The sequence below is a fragment of the Podarcis pityusensis genome (assembly GCF_964106645.2).
Source record: "Podarcis pityusensis genome assembly, chromosome: 6".
Lineage (NCBI taxonomy): Eukaryota > Metazoa > Chordata > Lepidosauria > Squamata > Lacertidae > Podarcis > Podarcis pityusensis.
In genome coordinates, this window is record NC_138030.1 from 69,505,065 (window position 1) to 69,529,585 (window position 24,521).

Below are 24,521 nucleotides of genomic sequence, written 5' to 3' on the forward strand. Positions count from 1 at the left end.
ATCTAGCTGCTTTGTTATGAGTGCCATCAATTACGTTTCTATAGCCTCTCACATAAAAAGGTAAAGGTAAAGGGACCCCTGACCGTTAGGTCCAGTCGTGGCCGACTCTGGGGTTGCGGTGCTCATCTCATTTTATTGGCCGAGGGAACCGGCATACAGCTTCCGGGTCATGTGGCCAGCTTGACTAAGCCGCTTCTGGCGAACCAGAGCAGCGCACGGAAACGCCATTTACCTTCCCGCAGGAGCAGTACCTATTTATCTACTTGCACTTTGACGTGCTTTCGAACTGCTAGGTTGGCAGGAGCAGGGACCGAGCAACGGGAGCTCACCCCGTTGCGGGGATTCGAACTGCCGACCTTCTGATCAGCAAGTCCTAGGCTCTGTGGTTTAACCCACAGCGCCACCCACGTCCCTTTGGCCTCTCACATTACCTTTAAAAAAAATCTTGCCCTGGAAAATGGTTGAAGCTTTATTTAAAAGAAACCATGCTGGAAACGAGCATGAATTATTTCGCCCTATTACACCATTTCATACTAAAAAATGACTAAAAATCATTTATTGCTGCTAAGCCTGGGCAAACAACTTTAACTATGTTGGGTACTCTCGTAAGATAAAGAATTGACCTCAGCTGCATATTTGTCATATTTGAAAAGAGAGAAAGAAAAGGAAAAGAAAAAAGCAAATGAAAATGAATGCGTGTGACAGTTTTTACTATTGTATGAAAAATCCGATTCACATCATTGTTGTTATTTCTAAATCCATGGGTCATATTTACAAAGAACACTATAATCTATATTCAGCGCAATTCACAGTAATAGTGACAGCAGGTGAAACACAAGATTGAAGAATCTGTAAGCAGCCTTCCCATGAGCCCCAGCCTCCACCTCCCATCAGCCCCAGCCAAGGCATCCAATGATCATGGACGATGGAAGTTGTAGTCCAGCAACATCCGGCAGGCATCAAGTTGGAGGAGGCTGACTTAAAGAAGCTTCTTTAAACCCTGCACATACCCATGCCCCATTGCACCGTTAGCTGGTTTGACGATGAATGTTTTCTGTCTACGTTTTCTCTTGAGTTCTTTTACATAATTCTGGAATTGTGTGTACTCTGCTGGGAAGATCCACGTCCGAGGAATAAAGCTGTACTCCTGAGGCTGAGATTTGATCATTCTGGGGAAAAGAAGAAGAAGAATTGCCAAAATGGCAAAACTTACCAGAACAATAAGAAACCAAGAAAGAAAGAAATTTTATTAAAGAATGGGGGGGGGGGGGAATCTGTGGACAAGTTTTTGTAAACATGCAAGTTCGTTAGCAGGATTAAAATAAAACAAGCAGTTAAATGCAGTGCTTTTTTTCTATTAAACAAATGTTTAGGGGTGCTCTCATTTTCCTACTCATATTGAAATACTGCCCCTCGATGAGGCCAAACTTAGATTCACCAAATGTTTAGGGTTATGCATACCCCTGCGTCCCCCCAGAAAAAAGCACTGGTTAAATGTAATACTAAAGATAAATTGGGGAGTAGGTAATAAACAGAACAATGTAGGAAATGCAGTGTTAAAAAATTAAAACTATAAGAAACTGCAAAAGGGGTGGAAGAAAGTCAAAACATATGTGTTTGTCAGGAAATTATCAGATCTGTATGTCTGTAAAACTTTTAAATAAAAAAAATAGAAGAAGAAGAAGAAGAGGAAGAAGAAAGAAAGAAAGAAAGAAAGAAAGAAAGAAAGAAAGAAAGAAGAGTTTTCATATTTTGTAGCTTAAGCCTGCTATGTTTCAGTATCAGATACTAACAGTCTGGGCCTCCAACTGTTCCACTGGAGCAAATGGGTTGTATTTAACACAGTCTGCGTGAGAGGGAAATAGACTTCTGCTTGCACAATAGCCTTGACTTACCTCTCCCCGCAGTGCCCTCAAAATCTGCTCTAGAGAATTAGGAACCTTCCAGAGCAGATTCTGGGAGGTGCACAGGCTGCAGGGGAGAGAGGAGGAAGAGGAAGTCCCATTGTATGAGAGGAGGATCACTTACACAACATCGTATTCCACTGAAGGTCATCAATATGAACAGGGTACGTACCAAAACGACACAAAAACAACCTGTAACGTGTAGTATCAGCACAAAGGTTTGCCGACGTGACAGAGAACATTATTAACTTAACAACAGCAGGATTACAGAAAAGTCAAAAGGGGATTTGCTATTTAATATTTAGATGCATGGATTTCTCTCTTTTCCTGAGTTCAGTTATGTATTGTACAGTCTGAAACGTCCTCCAACAACTCACAGGGAAACCCTTAAGGGATAGAATTTGTACCATTTACACTATTTGCAGTTTATTCCTTCATTTACAGAGGACTAAGGCAGGAACACATTCATGGGGATTATTGCTCATTCCATTCACTGATACTTCTGACGTAAAGGTGAACCTTAATATGCCTGAAGTTTGAGGTATTTAAAGAGTTGTTTGTGCAGGGAAACATTAGAAGAAACATGTGCACTATGCCACCCCGTGCGGCATGTAGACAGCAAACAAAAACCTAAGAGCTTTGGATGCAATGTATTGATTCCGCAAGGAGATTATGCAGGCCTGCCATTGGAAAGAAGAGGTCTGTGCTTTAGATTTCTTGCCTCGTTACGAAAGTTGAAAAAACTGACAAGCACATCTGCAAAACCAGGACTGCAGCCAAGAACATCAAGGCCTCAGTACAATAGATAGCCTGTCACAAAAACTACTCGCTAACGGCGCAACAAAACACAATTGCCAATGTAGTTTTTTTTATTGCTGTGCTCAGGTTCATTATAGATCCAAATACTGGCACTGCAGTGACTCAGATTACAACCGAGGTACCACACACAAAATTGTATTACAGTCTCATTTAGCAGCTCAGCTAGGTTTTTTGATGTTTGTACTTCTACAAAAGTGACAAAGGGACTTATTCTTTCATTCAAACGAAATGCCAATTCATCTCACTCAATCCGGGGTGTCCATCCATTGAAAGGCATTCCACATGAGGCGATATGAACCCTCTTTGTGACTGAGCGTGATTTGTGATGTCTTTTGTGCATGCTGGTCATCAGGTGATAAACATGGTTGTAGGAACAGGGCCAATGGCTCAGTATTGTATCATCCAAAGTATGCTATCTAACAGATTAGACTCACATACACTTGGTGGTTGTTTCAGTAATTCAGAGCTCAGGGATGCTGATGCACACAGCTGATCCTCTTTCCCACTTACTAATCCACAAGACAAAAGATGGGGAAATCTCATTAGCAGCAAAAGTGACAATAATCCACAGAAAGAAAGAAACCCACATATGGGAGCTTTCTTTTTCCTAGGAACAATTCTTTCCACTAGAGAACTGAAATACTGACGCTTTCAATCTTTGCCTGGGCCTCAGGCCACTTATGTAAGCCCCTTTTGAATGAAAGCTAATGGAGCTCATGCCAGAGAACTCTGTCCCACCTTTCCTCTTGCCAAGAAATTAACTTGCAAATGTGAACATTTCCCTCTCCTATTCTGGACCAAGTTTAAGCTCAGGATACCTCTCTGCACAGAATGACAAAACTCATCAAAAGAAGACTTACACCTTTCGAAATCAAGGTGAGCATACTATGAGCACCTAAAATGGAAAGATGTGATCCTGGTCTTATTACCATTTGAACCTAGAGGCTGGCCGCTGCACATGTGTAAAATATAAAGATGTGCTCAGAATGGGCCTATGTTCAATTTAGGCCCAGATTTCCTACCGGGCCAGGGCTCAGTGTTAGACCACATCCTTTGAACAAAGAACGTCAAGGAGTTCATAGAATCATAGAGTCGGAAGAAACCCTGATGGTTTGTCTAGTCCAGTGGTGGCCAAACTTGGTCCTCCGGCTGTTTTGGGACTACAACTCCCATCATCCCTAGCTAACAGGACCAGTGGTCAGGGATGATGGGAAATGTAGTCCCAAAAAGAGTTGGAGGGCCAAGTTTGGCCACCACTGAATTAGTCCAACCCCCTGCAATGCAGGAATCTCAACAAAAGCATCTACGGTTAGGAAAGATCCCTACTATATCCTTCGGAAAGCTACTTCCAGGGTAGTTGATATTGAACCAGATGGACCAATAGTTTGTCTCAGTATAAGGCCACTTCCTATATTCATTCTGGTGCTGCTTCTGGTTCTCTCTTCTTGCACTTCCATATTACTGGCCTTGTGAGTCTTGGCAGCCCTTTCTAATATAATAGAGATATGAAAAAGCAAGTGACTCTTTATCGAGAGCTGCTCTAAGGCCTTGTAGATTAGACAGGATGCCCTATATAGCAATAGAAGGCATTCATTCTTTCTCTCTCTCTGTCTCTCTCCCTCCCTGCAAAAGGCAAAATGGAAGCAGGTACCTTAAACCCAAACGCCGACTGCAACAGACGACAACAGTCTAAGCACATCTACTTCCTTATTTTATAATAGCTCTGAATTGCACATCAGAATGTATTAACTTTTTGAAGCCAAGGCGGGGTTTGAGAAGATAAGAGATTAAAATATGGGGCAATGGGGCTTGTTGCCGAATCCAATTTTCGCAGCTGGTGTCCTCAGATATATTGTCATGCCTGTCGCTGTTCCCTTTTTTTTTTCATTCACACAGTTGCCTCTAGACATCCTCTTTAGAACAAAAGCGAGGAGATTTGTTTTGCCACTTCTACAGCATGCTTTCTTAAAATGAACTCCCAGCTACGCTATAATTAATGGGTATGATTCAATGTCGCACAAATGTCGGATCTGCATGAGCATTTCAGCCTGCCAGACAGAACAATCCCCCGCCTCTCGCTGCATGCTGTTCGGGGGGGGGGGATCGCCCAACCAGCCTGACCCTATTTTGAGGGGCACAAGGCAAGGAAAGGGGGGTGAGCTCTGTTGAGCAATTGAAAGCCCATGAATCAAAATTGTTCAATCTGCCCAAGTCTTTTTTTCCCCCATTTGTTCTATGGCTAAGCTAAATGCCAAGATGGCAGACCTATGTTTTAAACACAGGTCTGTCCCACCCTCATAGAAATGAGGGTCAGTGGTCCAATTTTAAGAGAAAAAGGAACATGCAGTTGAGGAATGCTAACCACCTGCAAGCAACCTATGCCATATCCCCTCCTCACAATGTTTTCCCCCAATAGTACTTTTTCTCTGAGTTGGGCTCCAGAACCAGAAATTATCTGTGTTACTGGATGGAGCCATTATTCCACACCCCTAGCCTGTTTTCCTCTCTCCCCCCAAGATTTTTTCTTTCTTTCTGCAGATCTGCATTAAGCTACATGGTCTTTAATTTGAAAAGCTCAGGTTCTCGGGAATCAAACCAAAGCGCACAGTTCACACGAAACAATTTAGGTGACCATCCCTGCATTAAGGAGCTAGATAGCAGGTGTTGCATTGGTCTATATCTTTGTTCAAAATCCTAATTCTTCTCACACAGACACAAACACACACAGAAATAACCTGATATCAATAAGGGACCTGATCTCATAACCTTCACTTTATGCAGGGAGCTCTCATCAAGACCATACAAAGGACTCTGTGCAGAAAATTGCCTTTTGGCAATATCCCAACAACAGCAGGGACCAGAACCGCTCAAAGGTCCAGACATTGTTCCAAGAACCAAACGGGCATTTTGCCCTAGTTGAGGAACACATGCACTAAGACATACCTGGGGAAATGGTTACATACAAAACCCATCTTTTTATTTCTTTTCTGCTGCTTGGAAAGATTTCCCTACTACTTTGGGGGTAAAGCTATTGGAATATATATATATATATATATATATATATATATATATATATATCATCCCTTCTTCTCTTCCATGGTTCATTTTGCATATCATAAATCCCTGCATGTTTTACATAAACTAAACCACTCAGTATTACACCCAACAAAACCTATTTACACTGTTGAATTTATCTTAATGCTGCCCACGTTTCCAAGAGTACACAATTTCCCCCCATATATTCAATAAACATTTTCCAATCTTCTTTAAATGTATGTTCTTCTAGTTCTCTTATTCTATATGTTAAGTCTGCAAGCTGCGCATATTCCATCAGCTTAAGTTGCCATTCTTCTTTAGTTGGGACCTCGCTCGCTTTCCATTTTGGGGCTAACCAGCTATTGGAAGCATTTTACCACGCTAATAATAGCGTGCAGAGCAGTTCCCGAACCAGTCAAGCCAGAGGATCGGGCCACACTAATAACAACATAAGGAAAGTCCATCAGAAGAGGAGACCATAAGAAGGCCCATCTACTCCAACATTGTGCTTCCTACAGTGGCCAACCAGATACTTCTGAGACATTCACAAGTAGGGCATGGAAGGAACAGTCCTCCCTTTCTGTATCTCCCATTCAAATGATATTCTAGAGAACTGCTGATTCTGAATCAGAGCATTCCCCATAACTATTGTGATTACACAGCCATCTGTCATTCACAACAGGGTCTTCATAAAACTCGGGGGCTAAAACTGATCCACAAGGTCCCTAGATAGCAGAAAACAATGCTACCTTACCCCCCCCCCCCCAAAAAAAAGAGTTTATTAACCTGCGTTCCTTTACACACAAAAATTAAAAAGGAAATTACTTGGTCATGTTTCTTGCTAAGAAATCCTTCCTACAGATCTCGCCCATTCCTGGAAAGTGGTTGATTCTCTGGCGGGAGAAAAGAGGGAAAGACATACGTTAGGGAAGGGTCAGCAATTGAACTTACCAGAATTTATTTTAGACTTGTAACGAACTCAGTACCTACAAGAGACCGCTATTAATTATGCTAGGTAGATGCTGGAAATCTATTAGACAGCATGGACCTGTTTAATTATTACAGTGGTACCTTGGTTCTCAAACTTAATCTGTTCCAGAAGTCCATTCCAAAACCAAAGCGTTCCAAAACCAAGGCATGCTTTCCCATAGAAAGTAATGCAAAATGGATCAATCTGTTCCAGACTTTTAAAAACAACCCCTAAAACAGCCATTTAACATGAATTTTACTATCTAATGAGACCACTGATCCATAATATGAAAGCAATAAATAATGTACTGCAGTCACACAATCAATCAATCAGTAGCTGAACTGGGTTCCACACACTCACAAAAACAAAACAAAAAAGCCGCAAAAAACCCCAACACAAAATAAATAGCAAAACCAGACAGACCTCAGTGTAACACTCAAATTGGAAGTGTGGCACTCAAATTGGAAGCGTAACACTCAAAACAGAGCACTTTTGGCATCTGGAAAAAGTTTGCAAACTGGAACACTTACTTCCGGGTTTGCAGTGTTTGGGTTCCAAGTTGTTTGAGTACCAAGGCGTTTGAGAACCAAGGTACCACTGTACTGGGTTTCAGGCACTCACTCTCCACCCCACCCCACCCTGCCAAGCACTGAAAGACCATATAAGAGAGCTATAGCATGAGCTGCTCCTAACTTCTGCTGCATGCAAGAGCCATATCCCTACGTTCCACTGCTGTGTCAAAAGGAGGAATAAGATGAGGCGTGTAGTGGAGATGCAGTTAGCCTTCACGGCTCCACAACCGCCCTCACACGAACTTTTGAAGTGTGCAGTGATGTGACACCCCCCCCCCCCACTACTTATAGCAATGTATGGGGCCTTATACTTCCAAGCCCATTTAATCTTACAGCAATCGCACATGGAGGATTATCAACATTTTCCCTTTAAATGAAGCAGCATGAGAAGAAAAGGGGCACCATGTTGGGTTCACGGCCGTGCCAGGATCTAGACTTGGGGTAGCCAGCATGGGCCACAAGGTGTGGGAAACAATTCTCATCAGCTCCAGGGGGCAATGGCCAAGGTGGATGGGAACTGAACTTCTGGGGAAAACCATGGTGACTACCCCTGATCTCCCAGACTTACATCCAAGCACACTAGTTACTGGGACCTCTTTGTGGAACTCAATATATTAACTAAGTTTTGGGCAATCAGATTTCCTTTTAGGAAAACTGAAGCAAATGGGAGAGAAAAGGCTTGTGGATAAGCACAGAGGAAAGGGTGAATCAGTGGGCTGCTCTTCAGGTGAGCATATCTGGGTAAACTCATCTACAGAGAAGTAGTGACTGACTTATAGGCACGCAGATCGGGCGAGGGCCCATTTGAATGAAGACATATAATCAGCATGCCAACACTTTCACTTGCTTACTGTATTTAACCGATGCACAGAAGCCTGAGAGTGCTTTTCTCATGTTACCAGCTTTTGGTTTGGGAACAGGAAAGACTGAAGCTGTCCATCAGCTTCAGGTGGTGAAACATTAGCAAAAAGGGATCTGTGTGTGTGTATGGAGAGAAATGTGCAACCACCAAATGCAGAATCAGTTTGCACATCAACCCCCCCCCCCCCATGAAATCTAGCAGACCTCTGCCAACAGGAAAGTCAACGCTTGCTTCCCATTATGTCAGTAGAAGGTAATGGGTACAGAATCATGAATGCACAATCAAATATACAGATTTCTCCCCCTACACACACCAAAGTTTGAACAATACAGAAATGTTAATATTTCTTCTACTTTCCTGATCAAGGTGCCCAAGGCTACCTAGTTATTTCTTCTTTGTACCTGGTAGTTTCGGAGCTCGGCGATCTTTTCCTGCTGCACAGCACAATCACTCCAGATGAGATTTGCAGTCTCATCATCATCCCGAGTCTTTACATAGCCCATTTCTTCAATTACTACGCGTACTGCAAGAGAGGAATAGGTACAAGGGGGAAAAAATCAAACTAGACTCCCAGGGAAAGTACACATAATTTAGTCATACAGCAGTACTAGCACACAGGCTATTATTGGGTTTTTTAAAAAAAAAAACTTGTGCTGCTCACCTTGCGATATTTAATTTTGCAAATCTAATCCTGCCAATTGCATAGTTTTAATCATTGCGCTGCTGGGGCTGGGAGCAAACATTAGCTTGCTAAAGGAACCGACAAGAGCTTGTCGCTCAACCAAAAATGATTGAGGAATAACCTATTTAGTTCTCAGCTGCATCTCTGACATGAGATCGGCAGCAATATGTTGGCTGTGAAACGGGATGAGAAGGTTGACCTCACAAACAAGGGTGATTTCTTATCTAGGCATAAATAATCAAACAGAAATCTGTTGGTGTGCACACAAGAGGTTGGTAGAGCGATTGCTCGTGCCTGACATACCAAAGCAGGGGGAGAGGTCACAGCTGTGAAACGAGCAAAGGGGAATCACAGAACTGTAGAGTTGGAATGGCCATGTAACCCCCTGCAATGCAGGAATATGCAGCTGTCCAATATGGGGATCAAACCTGGAAGAGCCATAGCTCAAGGTCAGAGCATCGCCAGGTAGATCTGGGAGAGAACCCAGCCTGAACCCCTGGAGGGCCACAGCAAGTCAGGGTAGACAATACTGAGGTCTGCTTCAGCTGCTTCCTGTTGTTTATCCCTAGGTTTCTAAAGGCCTTGACAAAGCGATGCTTGAGTCTTATGATGAAACAGAGGGGCTATCAGAAGACCCAGTTGCATTTCTACGGGTATGGAAATCTTTTTACGGAAAGGGCAGCTGGAGACCTGCCATACGACCCCCTCCAGAGAATGACGTTCTGAATGGTAATTACAGGAAGACTATTCAAATGATAGCACCCTCGTCATAAGCCCCCAAGACCTAATTTCCTATGACTAAACTCAGAAGGTAAAAAGCCAACCTCCGGCCCAGCAAGAAATGCGCTCTCTGCTCTTTTGCAAGCCATGTGTAAAATTAATGTGAAATGGGTGAGGCGTTGAGCTTAATGCACTGTGAGTAGTCCTTTTAAATGTTTGGCGCTGGGATGATTTAATAGAAGGCACTTAACGCACACATTCCAGCAAATGTGCGAGCTCTTACAGAACTGGGACTAAGCCTTTAAGGAGCTATTCTCTCTCAGGTGACATTTCAACCAAGCATAAATAAGCCAGAGTTTTAGGGGGCTAAGACTGGCTGCTGACTCTGCATCCAAAACATCTGGAAGTGCGACTCATACAGCAAAGGTTGATGCAGGCTGTAGGCCTGATCGGTGCCCGGGTGGGGAAATATTTGGAGTTTCATAAAGGCAGTTTGGGTTTATAGAATCATAGATTTGGAAGGGACTCTGAGGATCATCTAGTCCAACCCCCTGCAATTGAGTTAATACTCAAGTGTCCCATATGGGGATCAAACCTACAACCTTGGCATTATCAGCACCATGCTGTAACCAACTGAGCTATTCTCTCGGTGGCTAATTATAATAGTTCTATAAGCTTAAATTTGTATATTTCATCTGAAGATCCCAGGGTGGTTCATCAATTCCCTAAGAACATAATAAGATCAGACCAGAAATTCGAGTAGCCTGGTTATTTCTCGCAGTAGCCAACCAGATGCCCATGGCAACCCACAAGCCACAATAGCGATAGTATCACGTTCTGTCATACTTTGACCTGGAAGCTTTTTTAGCTATGTAACTGTCCTTGCTCCATCCACTTTTCTTTATTCTTATCACATAATTTAATTGTAAGGTAAGCAGAATATGTAGCTTGCTACCAATCTCATATTTGGTGCCAGCGACATTCGCAGTGATTGCTCCGTGTTTTTTCTTCTCTCTGACTTTCCTCCTTATTGTGCTTTGGTAAGGCAGCTCCGAGCTCAAAGTCAGAGAAGAGGTTCCTTGGTTGTCTGTTTAAAAATAGGGAGGGGGGGGATAAAATGCTATATCACCATCACAAAGTTCTCGCAAGTGGTTACAAAAGCTGAACTGAACACACAGGTAAGTTTCTTTGTCACCTGGTCTTAGGAGGCATAACAAAAGTATAAAAACCAAATTAAAAAGGGAGGACTTCCCTTTGGTTTAGGTCGATAAGGTATTGCAAACATCTTGGAGCAATTTACAGCTCACTCAGTCTCAGTCCTGCGCCAACAAGATGCAGGCGCAGGGCTATTTTATATTTTTAGGTGCATGCCCAAGACTATTTCAGGTGCCCAGGCCTTTTCTGAAAGGCATTTTAAAATTACTGTCCGCAGCTCACCTTCCAGTCTTGTACCGTTTATTTTATTCTTTTGGGTAAATATATTGCACTTTCGTTTTTCTACACACCTCCTCTCTGAATTAATATAATGTGAGCGTTTTATAAAATCTCTTAAAATACAAATTAGAATACACCTTGGTCATGAAGGAACAGTGAGACCGTGTGTGGTTCTCCCACTTTGTATACAAAGCATAAGCAGGGGAACACGGTGTATATGCACGTACATCAGGAAGCACATAATTCAGGTAACCCTGGAACTAGCCACTCCCACCCCCCTTTTAATATGAAAGAATGGCAGGGATCAGAAATATGGTTCATGCCATGCATTATGGCATATGCAGTAGAGGAGGTGCATGTGCCCTGCCCAATCCTGTACATGGCATTGGCAGGCCTTGGAATTTTGCACCGTCCGTCTTTGACCAAATATAACCAAGTTACGAGGCTTTTTGCAAGATGGAAGCCTACCTCCTTCATTGGGCAAGGATGGCATGGTCACTGGTAGGGTGCAATAGCCGAGCCCAAATCCTGCTGCACGCACTCAGGAAACTTCAAAGGCCCTCCAAGCCAGTTCTCTGAAAGCTCTTGTCATACCATGTCAGTTCAAGACTGTGGCGAAACTCAGTTCCGAAAAAGAAACAGGTGCCTGCGTTTAATAAAGACATGAACCCATTACGAATAACTATGGACAAAGTAAAATGCAAGGTTAGAAAGCAGTGGGTTTTTTGTTTGTTTTTAAAGGTACAGAATAAGAATCGGATTCTAGCGTCAAAGGAAGAGAACCTTCAGATCCAACCCATACACTTCAAGGTGGAATTTTCCAAAACGTGTTCCGGTGTTTATTGCGTTAAAATTTGATCTCACATATTGTTTTAGAAAAGACATGCAAAATAATCATTACAGCCACTAAATTCCCCGGATGTTGCCCAGCATAGTTGAAGGTTGGGTGTCTGAGGTGGGTCTGAACCAGCTGAAGACCATTGACCTACTCTTGAGTAAAACTTAGCTGACTGTCACCCATGGACATTCCTCTTTATTCCAAAGTTACATCAAGTAGCATTGTGCAAAATGTAGCTACGATGTAAAAGTACCAAGCCTGTCAAATTCAAGCCACAGCCAATTTAAACTTGCTACATGGTCACGGGAAGGGAGGGAAAACCACATAGCTATCAGGAAAGAAACCACTTTTTTTGCTAACATGACAGATTAATAATGATGACAGAAACTCTACTATGCTCCCGACTGATGCATAATATATTACAGTTTTAAAAGGGTAGGAGGAATGCCATGTCTTGAGTGCATTACAAGCCACAGTGCTTTTCTGGCCAGTTATGGACTTGACTGCACATACTGTATTCCCAATAGCTTATCTGGACTATAAACAAAAAAGCTCGCAGATGACAAGGAACAGGCACTCGAAGAACAGCTACAGAATGGCATTAATGTAAATGATGAGCAGGAAAAACTTGGCCTCTTGCACTGAAGTGCAGGGGACGCCATCAACACAGCCTATTTTGTTCATTCAGGAGGATTAAAAATATACAACGGGTAGATGAACATAATGCTCATCAGCACTGGGGCAGAAAGCTCCATTCTCTATTAAATCTTCAGCTCTCTGAAAAAGCTTCCAGAAAGAGAAGGTAAAGGGACTCCTGACCATTTGGTCCAGTTGTGGCAGACTCTGGGGTTGCAGCGCTCATCTCGCTTTATTGGCCGAGGGATCCGGGTCATGTGGCCAGCATGACTAAGCCGCTTCTGGCAAACCAGAGCAGTGCAAGGAAACGCCATTTACCTTCTTGCCTATTTATCTACTTGCACTTTGACGTGCTTTCGAACTGCTAGGTTGGCAGGAGCTGTGACCGAGCAACGGGAGCTCACCCCGTCGCGGGGATTCGAACCGCCAACCTTCTGATCGGCAAGTCCTAGGCTCTGTGGTTTAACCCACAGCGCCACCCGCGTCCCTCCAGAAAGAGAACTGAGTCTTTTAAGATTCCCACTCATGATACATGTACTTGACTCACTTTTGCCTCTGGTAAAAGGCTTTTGCATTGTTTCAGAAGCCCACAGACGATAGAGGGACAAAAGTAACATGTGTGTTGTTCGCCACAGAAAACCATGATGCTGCTCTCTTGCCACTTCCAACTCTCTTTTAAAAACATTACCTGCCTCCGGTCTTAATCAGCATGCAACAGTGCCAAGGTAGGAAATGTTGGCTTGGTCTCTGGACATTCATGTTGGATTATTAAGCTGAGATGCGCAGAAGCCTTGTGCCACTCCTTACCACCACCATAGTATGCCATGGTTGAATACTTCCTGGAACAAATTACCGTATCTTCCCATTGTGTCCAAACCAGAACACTATGGTTGCCAGAACTGAAGGAAAGCAGGATTTGAAACCATCATTTCAGATCACAATTTGCTCCAAAACAGTTTGGACATAATGGGCAACCAAGGTTAATTAACCCAGGAACTCTTCGACCATGGAGGACCAAAAAGAGAGGGTGAAAGCAGTGACGTGAAAAGGAAGTATGCAAGCACAGGGCTCGTGCATATCTTGGCTTACTAGGCAAAGATAGATCTCCAAGCTGGGTCAGCTTCAAACAAACCATGGTTAGCTGGGTCAGAGTCAGAAGTAAAACAAATGAACTAACCGAGTTAAACAAACCATGGCTTATACAGAGTGAGAGAAAAGGTATGACAACCTGACTTTGGGCCAATACATTATCTTGCCTCCCTTTACAAGTTGCTAGAACCAGGCAAAGGCCAGAGAATGTCTCTCCAGAGCATCTCTGATAAGGTCTTGGGCTGGGCCAAATTATTTGATTGTTGACATCTGGACTTGTCCACTTCCAGGGCCAAGTCCATCCAAAATGTAATAACATGGCATATGCAATATTAGGCTAATCTGAGAAAGGATTTCAGCAATGCATATTTGGAAGGGAAATCAACAACTGGCCTTTCAACTGATTCGTTTTAAAGGAACACATTGCAAATCAGCCAGCCATTCTTAGAACATCACCTTGGCTATTTTTGCAAAGGGTTTCATGTTTTCAGTTGCTGCCAGCAGATTGCAGGAACAACATAATCGTTGTGATTCAACTCATTAGTTCAAAAAGTGTTGATTATGTAACAAAAGAAAAAAATCAGAGCAGCTGCTAACAAGCAGCCTTTCCTTGTCCTTGGAGACATAGTTCCTACACCCAACTGCAATAAGGTCCTAACTAGAAAAAATATTGGTGAGCCATTTTCAGATGGCCTTTTCCTTTAATTCCACCCAGCCCCAGCCCCCCAAATGCAGCCAAGTGAATTGGATTGGGACAGCAGGACTAGGAGGGGTGGGGTTATAATTTCCCCTTATATTGTTTTCCTAAAGTGTAGTAGTTGTAGGGCTGGACTAGGACTTTGAAGACCAGCATCTTTAAGATATCAATCTTCCCTTCTTCTCTTTCCATGGTTCATTTTACATATCATAAATCCCTGCATATTTTACAAAAACTATACTACTCATTATTCCATTATTGCATCCATCAAAACTTGTTTACAGTGTTTTCAGCTGTACACAATTATTTCCCATATATTCAACAAACATTTTCCAATCTTCTTTAAATGTATGTTCTTCTTGATCTCTTATTCTATATGTTAAGTCTGCAAGCTGCGCATATTCCGCCAACTTAAGTTTCCATTATTCTTTAGTTGGGACCTTGCTCGTTTTCCATTTTGGGGCTAACAAAACGCGGGCCGCAGTAACCTGGGAATTTCAGTCTGAAATAACCTGGGAATTTCAGTCTGAATTATCCCCAACAGAAAGAACTCTGGGTTTTTTGGGAAAGTACTTTTAAACATTTCTTCAAGTCATTATGGATCATTTCCCAATACTCTTTTACAAGTCCAGAATCAGAGGTAAACTTTAGAGACACAGGAACACACACATCATATTATTTATTTATTTATTTATAATATTATTATTATTATTATTATTACTACTACTACTACTACTACCACCACCACCCACCCTTCACCAGAAGGTACCAGGGCGGGTCACACCAATGTAAAAAAAATGGATCAGTTTAAGCTCCTGAGTTGTCTTCAATGACAGGCCCATTTAGAGCACATAGCAATAGACCAATTTGGAAGCAACCAGAGCATAGAGTACCGTAGACAAATCATCTATGTCCAAAAGGTCTGTAGCTGGCCAGAGCTGGAAAAAGGAACTCCTAGTCACCAAAGCTACCTGAGCCTCCAGGGATAAGGTTGGATCCAGTCCCCAAACTATGGACCTGCTCCTTTCAGAGGACTGCAACCCCACCCAGAGCAGGGCATCTTACCACTTCACAGATCTGAGAACTCAGCACACATAACACCTCTGTCTTTTCAGGAGTCAGCTTCAATTTATGAAGCTAAGGAGGTGCCTGTTCTGTGCTGGATCACAGTGGTTTCAATGAAGGGCCTTTCCTAGCCCTCCCTAGAGATAATAGACACTGAACCTGGAATCACCTAAAAACAGACAGGCCACACCTGGAAGCCCACGTTGTCAAACCAGACTCCAAACATAATATGGCACCTTAACTGCAAAACAAATGGGAGGGTCAAGCAAGGAATTAACTCCCTTCCCTGCATTAATGGAAATGGAGGGTCTGTGTATTCAGAAACACGTGTTTCTCGACCTCAATTACCCCGAAGCAAAGCCATGAAAAACCCAGCTCAATTGACAAGCTAACCTTCTGCTGCCTCCAAGCAACAAGCATGACGACATTGCAAGGTCCACTGGATCTGTAATTTCAAGTCACTGCAAACCCTGACCTCAGGGTGCCCAGTCTTCGCCATGCCTTGAAATGCTGGCGCCAGAACTCAGCACCATGCAGGAAGAGCCACTCGCGAAGTTAGCAGGAAAGCTTTGTGCTCATGTAATTACTAAAACCAGCATTTAAGAACAAACGTGATCTGGTGACCGTGTATTTTTATGCACGAGGAAATCTCCGATGCTTGGAAGAGAGAGAAATATCTCGCAATATGCCACAAACGTCTTCCATTTCAGAGAAGTCTGCTCTGCCAGACAACTTTTCTTTTAAATAGATGGGAAACTGCAGTACAGTGGTACCTCAGGTTAAGTACTTAATTCGTTCCGGAGGTCCGTTCTTAACCTGAAACTGTACTTAACCTGAAGCACCACTTTAGCTAATGGGGCCTCCTGCTGCCGCCACGCCGCCAGAGCACGATTTCTGTTCTCATCCTGAAGCAAAGTTCTTAACCTGAGGTACTATTTCTGGGTTAGCGGAGTCTGTATCCTGAAGCGTATGTAACCTGAAGCGTATGAAACCCGAGGTACCACTGTACAACGGAAGATTTAGAGCTGAGCCGAACATGCCTCTTCCACCAATACAATTTCCCCACTGCTGATTAGGAGGCAAATTCAGAGAAGCCATTTCAAAGCATGAGCACCTGCAAGAGTTCCCCAAAGTTTAGAGAGGTGCTTAGCATTTAGCAATTGTATTGTAGCCTGACTTGCTCTGCCACAAAGAGCTCTGCTGTTTATCACTTGCAGGAAAGAAAAAAAGCAGGATGGAGGGGGGGAACCACCCAGAAAATGGCACATGTACACTCTCTAAACCTTTCAGGAACTTTTGTGCCTCTCTCACCCAAACCCCACCCCAGGCTTGGAGTCCCTTCTTCCTTCTCCTTTCCATCCAATTTAGAACCAAAATGTCACCACAGAAACAAAATATATTTCTAAATATGCATTTAAAAAGGTAAAGGGACCTCTGACCATTAGGTCCAGTCACGGATGACTCTGGGGTTGCGGTGCTCATCTCGCTTTATTGGCCGAGGGAGCTGGCGTACAGCTTCCGGGTCATGTGGCCAGCATGACTAAGACGCTTCTGGCGAACCAGAGCAGCGCACGGAAACGCCGTTTACCTTCCCGCCGGAGCGGTACCTATTTATCTACTTGCACTTTGATGGGCTTTTGAACTGCTAGGTTGGCAGGAGCAGGGACCGAGCAACGGGAGCTCACCCTGTCGCGAGGATTCGAACCGCCAACCTTCTGATCGGCAAGTCCTAGGCTCTGTGGTTTAACCCACAGTGCCACCCACGTCCTGCTAATGTATTCTCTGAAGGTGAGAGTGGCTCAGTTGGTACGGCACGAGACGCTTAATCTCAGGCTCGTGAGTCCCATGTTGGGCAAAATATTCCTGCACTGTGGAGGGTTGGACTAGATGACCCTTGTGGTCCCTTCCAACTCTACAATTCTCCAAATCAAAACTTGCATATGCTTTGCTACGGCTGGCACAGCATTACAATCTGGGAAATGCATAAATGCCTGCCTCAACTCGCAGCTGGACCATGTTTACACAGAAGGTAGGTCCCTTCAGGCAAGCCTCTCCTAATCAGCCACAGGCATTTGCATGGCAATGTGGCAACAACAACACATGGTTGTCACAAGGATTACTGACACAGTATTCGTGAAACACTCTGCACAGTCAAAAAGAAATATTGAATCATTTAGGATGAGGGTTCAACCATACTCCAACTCAGACGATTCCAGCCCAGAAGCCCCTGGAAGACCAGATTCTCCCCAGCTCCAACAAAGTAAAAAGACTGCCGGTGTGGACTGGTCCCCTTTAACTGAAAAGGCACCTTTAGGGGAAGGCACAGCTTGCGATTGGGACACAACTGCTCAGTCCAAGTTTGACTGCCGCTGAAGCAACATCAGAGCTCTGCCCCCTATTAGTATTCAGCCTGAACTCTGCACAATGCAGCCTTGCCGCAGTGTAAAACAGATGCAGTGCTGGTAAGACAAGTAAATGGGTGCCCAAAGGATCCTTTTTCATGAACCAAAGGGGCTGGATTGACATTTTAGATGAAACGTCCTCTTCTCCCCTCCATCAAGCCTTAGTTATTGTTAAGTTGTGGGTGAACATATCAGACAACACAGCGATTCTTCAGACAGCTCTTGTTTATTCACAGGCCAGAACAGAACTGAACTGAAGGGTTCAGCCAGCCTGCTTATATAGAGCTCCACTACAACGCAACAGTAACAACTTTCTGTAACTATCCAATCACTGAACGTCACTTTCAATTCCTTATTTGCATATGTGGACCTGAGTGAAAACTATCTACAGGATCCCCCTGCCAGCCCTGGGAGAGAACTTCAGTACATAACAGTTATGATGATTAGCGCTGGCCGCTGTGCAGAATGAAAGCCATAATGACAGCCCAACGCGGGATCCTCAGACATTATAATCTTTAAATCGCACAGGATGTAGGCATAGTCAAAATCAGGCCAAGGGAGTCAAATGCATTTCTTAGAAGAGGAAGAAGAAGAAGAAGAAGAAGAAGAAGAAGAAGAAGAAGTCATGTATCACCGCTGCCTAGGAATCTTGGTCACATGTTTAAAAACCCCTGTATTCATAAAGCAGATCTCTGAAAAGGATTTAGCTGTCAAAAACAGAGTTATTCAAACAGCCTTGCTCTCTACTGTCAAAGGATGAAAGATCTAAAGGTAAGCACATCTTATGTGCTTTATCTTCAAAATGTGCTCACTGGTGTTGGCTGTACTGCTGCCCCAGCATTTACTTCAGAGTCTAGCAGATCGATTTTTCTAAGAACAGAATTTCTTCTTCTCACTGGTACAACCACTTAAGAGAGCACTGCAGATACATCAAGGAGAAAGAGCATCAGCAATAACTTCTCTCTTTCTCTCCCTCCCTCCCCCTCCCTCCCTCTCTTTTAAACTAGGTCACTTTAACACACACACCCCTCTACCAGTTTTGCGCTTTTGTCCTATTCTGCTTTCAACTTTGGAAGGAATTAGTGCACCGTGTTCGCAGGGTCAGTAAAAGGAAACCTTCACGATTAAGCACATCAGCTTTTGTGTTGCACAGAACTCTTCCTCGGGGTAGATGAAGAGGGGGAGTACCATGTGGCACTGTTTGAGCCACTAGAGCACACTTCTCTAACATACCCTCCAACATTTCTGATGAAAATAGGGACATCCTAAGGAAGAGCAAGTTGGGACGCGGGTGGCGCTGTGGGTTAAACCACAGAGCCTAGGACTTGCCGATCAGAAGACTGGCGATTCAAATCCCCGCGACGGGGTGAGCTCCCGTTGCTCGTCCCTGCTCCTGGCAACCTAGCAGTTTGAAAGTACATCAAAGTGCAAGTAGATAAATAGGTATCGCTCTGGCGGGAAGGTAAATGGCGTTTCTGTGCACTGCTCTGGTTCTCCATGCTGGCCACCTGACCCGGAAGCTGTACGCCGGCTCCCTCGGCCAATAAAGCGAGATGAGTGCTGCAACCCCAGAGTTGGTCACGACTCGACCTAATGGTCAGGGGTCCCTTTACCTTTAAGGAAGAGCGGGCCATTCCGGCTTATGGAAATCCAGGACCGTCCCTGGAAAATAGGGAAACTTGGAGGGTATGCTCTAATTGTGTGCTGCAACCACCTGCAACACCTGCAGCCCTGCTACCTCCCTCCTCCTCCCTCTCTATCTTCATGTTTCAACATTGCTCCAGAAATGTGGAAAGAGGGGGAAAGATGGAAGAGAAAGTGACAGAAATGATGCTACTGTTGGAAACTCAGACGAGTGTTGACAGGTTCCTAATGCATCTTGTGGGCGTCTGAAAACTGACAAGTTTTCCCACGTGTGGGAGAAGCCACTATTAATACCGAAACTTGCCTTCTTCCCCCTGCCTTTGGGGACATTCACAAAATACATCCAAGGTAGGCAATATCCTTGCGTGGATACTTGTGGTATCAGCCACACATCAGGTGGAAAATTAGAAGTGGATCTCGTATTTCCAGGTGGGGTTAAAAATTGGGCCTCTGAGTCACTAATAACCATTGAAGACCATTTTATAAGATCCATTTGCATATTTTAAGTCCCCTCTGTACTCTGATGGTTCATACTCATTTAAAAGCTGCAGGCCATGGAGTAAGGGAAACCTATTCCATCCCTGCGATCAAAATAAGCGCATGTACCAGCAAACTAGGCCATAGGTGCTTTTCAAAACAAAATGAAAATCTTCACAATAAAGCATGTAGCTATGCTTCTTAGCAGCTAAAAATAGAAGTAAATGTCAGTTCAAGGACAAATTTGGAAGTAAACACAGACTAATATGACCATAGAAGAATATAGCTAGTATCCTCCACACACACAGCAAATGTAAAAATAACTTTGTTGACACATGGCTAAATTTGTGTTACATATGTCTTCCTTCCGGAAGACTGGTTCATTTTCCAAAGTGTGTATTCCATATTGTCTCAGAACACAACCCAAAAAAACAAAACAATTAAGAACTCTCTCGCGGGGAGGCAGTTTCCACTGGGTCACAATCCTGCCCTTGTCTTAGTTCCACCTCCCAAGCAAGCTCAGCACTGGCAGCAATGTAAGAAGCAGGAAATGAGAGCCAATTCAGGGAGGGGGGGGTGAGACTTCCCTGCATGGAGAAATAAACTTGAAAATTCTGGACAAAATATAAAGACTTGCTGGAAAATAAAACACCAAGGTGGCTTTCACCTTTGGAAGCCAAGGCCCGAAAAAGACCCAATATGGAGGCTAAATGGCCAAAATATTGGGAAATACTAGAAAAGGATGGAGACAATTGGAAATTGCAGAGTCTGGAGAAAATGAAAGACAAAGTGCGAGATTGGTTACATTACGCTCAGATTAAAGAAGTTTTTAAAAATGATAAGAAACTAGGGTTCCAGGTGGAGAAATCGAAATTAGAAACAGAATTGTTAGAACCAAAGATTAAGGTACTTTCAAGGATGTATAACTTGCTGTTGAAATGGAATACACAAGACGAAACGGTTAAATCGGCTATGATAAGGTGGGCACAGGACATTGGGCATAATATCATGTTTGAGGACTGGGAGAGGTTGTGGAGTAATGGATTGAAATTTACTGCATGTAACGCCCTGAAAGAAAATGTAATGAAAATGATTTATAGATGGTATATGACCCCAGTCAAACTTGCTAAAATTTACCACCTGTCTGATAATAAGTGTTGGAAATGCAAAGAGTGTGAGGGAACGTTCTTCCACCTCTGGTGGACTTGCCCTAAAGTGAAGGCGTTCTGGGAAATGATTTATAATGAACTGAAAAAGGTATTTAAATATACCTTCACTAAGAAACCAGAGGCTTTCCTTTTGGGTATTGTCGGCCAAGGGGTGGCAAAGAAGGACCAGACATTTTTTATGTATGCAACAACAGCAGCAAGGATACTACTCGCAAAACATTGGAAAACTCAAGATCTACCCACACTGGAAGAATGGCAGATACAACTGATAGACTACATGGAACTGGCTGAAATGACCGGCAGAATCCGTGACCTGGGAGAAGAGAGGATTGAGGAGGACTGGAAGAAATTTAAGAACTATTTACAAAAGTATTGCAATTTGAGTGAATGTTAAATAAGATGCTAGATCAAAATAACTGAGCACCACTAAATTTAGAAGTTTTTAAGAAAATAAGTAAGACTGTGAAATTTAGCTTATTCTGAGAATTATAAGATTAGGAAATATAGAAGGGATATAAGAATTTAAATAAGATGATAAATTGCTGACAAAATGTTTCAACGATGAAAATGGGAGCGGGAGATGTGAGGAAGTCCAAAGAGAATGTGAAAATATGTTAAGATCAATGTTACATTGTTTATCATGTTTATTTTTATTGTAAAATTTAATAAATTGCTTTAAAAAAAAAAAAGAGAAATAAACTTGAAAATTACATTTAGAGCGTCTGTGAGGAAAAAAGACTGACAATCACAGCTCTCGGCAGGATATATTTGCAGGTGAAATAAATGTATGCTTCCACTTCAAACACTAGTTTTAGAGCATATGCAAAGCAGATCTATAGTGTGTACCCATTAAAACATAACATGTCATCGAAGCCTAAGGCTGCAATCCTACGCACCACTGAACTCTCGCTGAACTCAGTCGGATTTGTTTTCAAACAAGCATGCATATAGGTTGGGCTGTAAGCAGCTGAAGCACTGAAGGATGTCTCAGGCCAATGCTTATAGAAAGGGTTATTTTTCATTTGGGGTGGAGCATTGTTTTAAATTTATTAGGTTTATTGTCTTCCCTTCACCATAATGTCCCAGAAAGGGTCACAATGATTCAAAATACATTATTGGGGGTTTTTGTTTTAAATTATTTCCCCTTCTGATACATACACAAGGAAAAGCCAGAAAAAACTAAGTTGTGAGGCCGGCTGAAAACATCGTATTAAAGTTGTCAACTGTATTATTTTTCACAGCTCTGCGTATTTTAGCAAATTGCGAAAATCTCTATCCTCAAAACAGTCTAATCATAATGACTGTAGATCGAAAGTCTGAAATGAAGACAGATGCGTTCTCCATGCGTTCAAAACTAAAAAATTGTGCTTAGTTCATCCCTAAGCCTGTGATTGTTGGGTAGGGTGGGCACATAAGCTGCACTCAGCCCACCAAAATCTTTCCCCTAGAAAAGCTTCTCCTCCCAATTTTACCTATGTGTAGGCATCCAGCCAGTTCAACGGCACCCAGATGAGCACTGTAATGCAGATGGTGATGGAGACACATAACTCAAACGTCGCCTGTACAGTTCTCCCTGCTTTGACACGACTGAATGCCTATGGCCTGGTTCACACAAAATGATAAGCCATGGCCCACTAATGGTTTGTTTGAATGTGTGTATGCAGTCCAGCAAAATAACCATGGTTTGTTTTCTGCCAACAAGCCACAATGTTTGTTGTTCCATATCTATACATTAGCTATTATGTCTGAGCCTAAAGCCTTTCTTCATCCCATGGTTTGTTTGACCACCCAACACCAAGATGCTCACCAGCCTGCAAAGGCCTTTGAAACTGGCGCAACTGGAAAACAAAACAAAGCATGGTTAAAACAAACTATAGCCAACAGTAGAGAAACGAGAAATGCACTGGGAAATGCAGACACAGCAACAGAAGGAACACTAAAGGAGAATTATAAATTGAACAGCATTTCATAGGCCCATTGTTCCAGACAATGCTGCAAACAGAGCTGCTAAGGGATCTGGAAGTGAAGAAAACTCAGCACTAATAAGGTTTACACTGGCCCACCAGATTTAATTTTTAGCCAAAATCCTACGGTCAGTTCATACAAAGCATTTCTGCACTCCGTTGTGCATGCTCAAACGGTGCGGAAAGTGTAAATGTATGTGTGCATTACTACGCCTGTTCCGCTGTAAAAAGGATGCAATCAACCTTTATCTCATGCACCTGTGTTACAAGAAGGCAGGTATGAGTTACATTTGATACCTCAAACTCGCATTCTGCAAGTATTTACACCCAAGTACAAACACTGCATGGAAATCAATACTCTGGTGATAAAAATATGCTGCTCAAGCAGCCAACTTCTTATGAAGCGTACATCAACATATCTGCAGAAAGCAAAAGGAACTCTTCTTTCCCATTATATACTGCTGAATTCAGGAGGTGGCTTTTCGGGGGGGGGGGCAACATGTTAATGTACCACCAGCCCATTCTGATGACAATCCGCGTTGAAAGACACAACAAAGGGCAGAAACTGCACAGCCAAAAGTAGATTAAAGAGAAATGGCAGGACATATGCTGACTATCCTGACACCAGTTTCCATAGCCTTGGGCAAACTGCAGAAATATCGTTGCTGTTTTGCTCATGCTGCTGAATTTCAGAAAGATGTCAGGGATGTACAGTGGGGAAAACAAAGTTAAAACTATGGGTGTCAAAGAAACAAATGGATCAACTGTCGATGCCAATTCATTTTCTTGCCAACATTCTCAGTTCCCAGCACCGATGGCAATGCTTAAGCGTTAAAGTAGAGGCGGTCACCATGACCTGGATATCCAGAAATCAAACATCGACCATATGAAATACCATATATTTCAAAACTTTAAGAAGTATGCATTGTATGCCAGTGCAGTGGTGCTTGGTTTTGTTTGTTTGTTTTTGAAGTTACACTGCTAAATTTGTCGAGATCATTTTAAGCATGGCCAGAGACTGCCAAGTATATAATACATGGATCTAGACAGCAGCAGGCTTTTCTGCAGATAAAAGAAATGTATTTGGACATTCATTCAGAAATCAATTGGCAATTGACAAAACAGGAAAGCATGCTTCCCTTTCTTCAGTCTAGCACTCCTATCCAGGAAACTACTGACCCTGTATAGTGGTACCTCGGGTTACATACGCTTCAGGTTACAGATTCCGCTAACCCAGAAATAGTACCTCGGGTTAAGAACTTTGCTTCAGGATGAGAACAGAAATCATGCTCTGGCAGCAGCGGGAGGCCCCATTAGCTAAAGTGGTGCTTCAGGTTAAGAGCAGTTTCAGGTTAAGAACGGACGTCCGGAACGAATTAAGTTCTTAACCCGAGGTACCACTGTATAAGTTTGCACCCTACACTGCTGTGCATATGGAGCTCTTTCTCCACCAAATACCATCTGTACTGCTGCCACCATGCAGCCTTCCTCTCAAACTGGCTGGTGCCCTCCAGATGCTGCTGGACTTCAACTCCCATTAG

At 43.1% G+C, this 24,521-nt stretch overlaps 1 protein-coding gene across 4 annotated transcripts in view; it reads right to left on the bottom strand.

Annotated features, from left to right (window-relative positions):
- The window catches only part of TTLL7 (tubulin tyrosine ligase like 7), a 76,030-nt gene that overhangs the window by 41,393 nt on the left and 10,116 nt on the right, over positions 1 to 24,521 (bottom strand). For 3 of the 4 annotated variants that reach the window (XM_081008593.1, XM_081008595.1, XM_081008594.1), the window contains exons 2-6: positions 11,468 to 11,645; positions 10,521 to 10,652; positions 8,565 to 8,686; positions 6,585 to 6,652; positions 1,011 to 1,169 (exon numbers count right to left, since the gene is read on the bottom strand). In XM_081008593.1, coding sequence (XP_080864719.1) covers positions 1,011 to 1,169; positions 6,585 to 6,652; positions 8,565 to 8,686; positions 10,521 to 10,652; positions 11,468 to 11,492 — 506 coding nt within the window. In that variant the 5' untranslated portion in view covers positions 11,493 to 11,645. Of the gene's footprint in view, positions 1 to 1,010; positions 1,170 to 6,584; positions 6,653 to 8,564; positions 8,687 to 10,411; positions 10,653 to 11,467; positions 11,646 to 24,521 lie in introns of those variants that run through there. The other variant, XM_081008596.1, reaches the window with a different exon arrangement.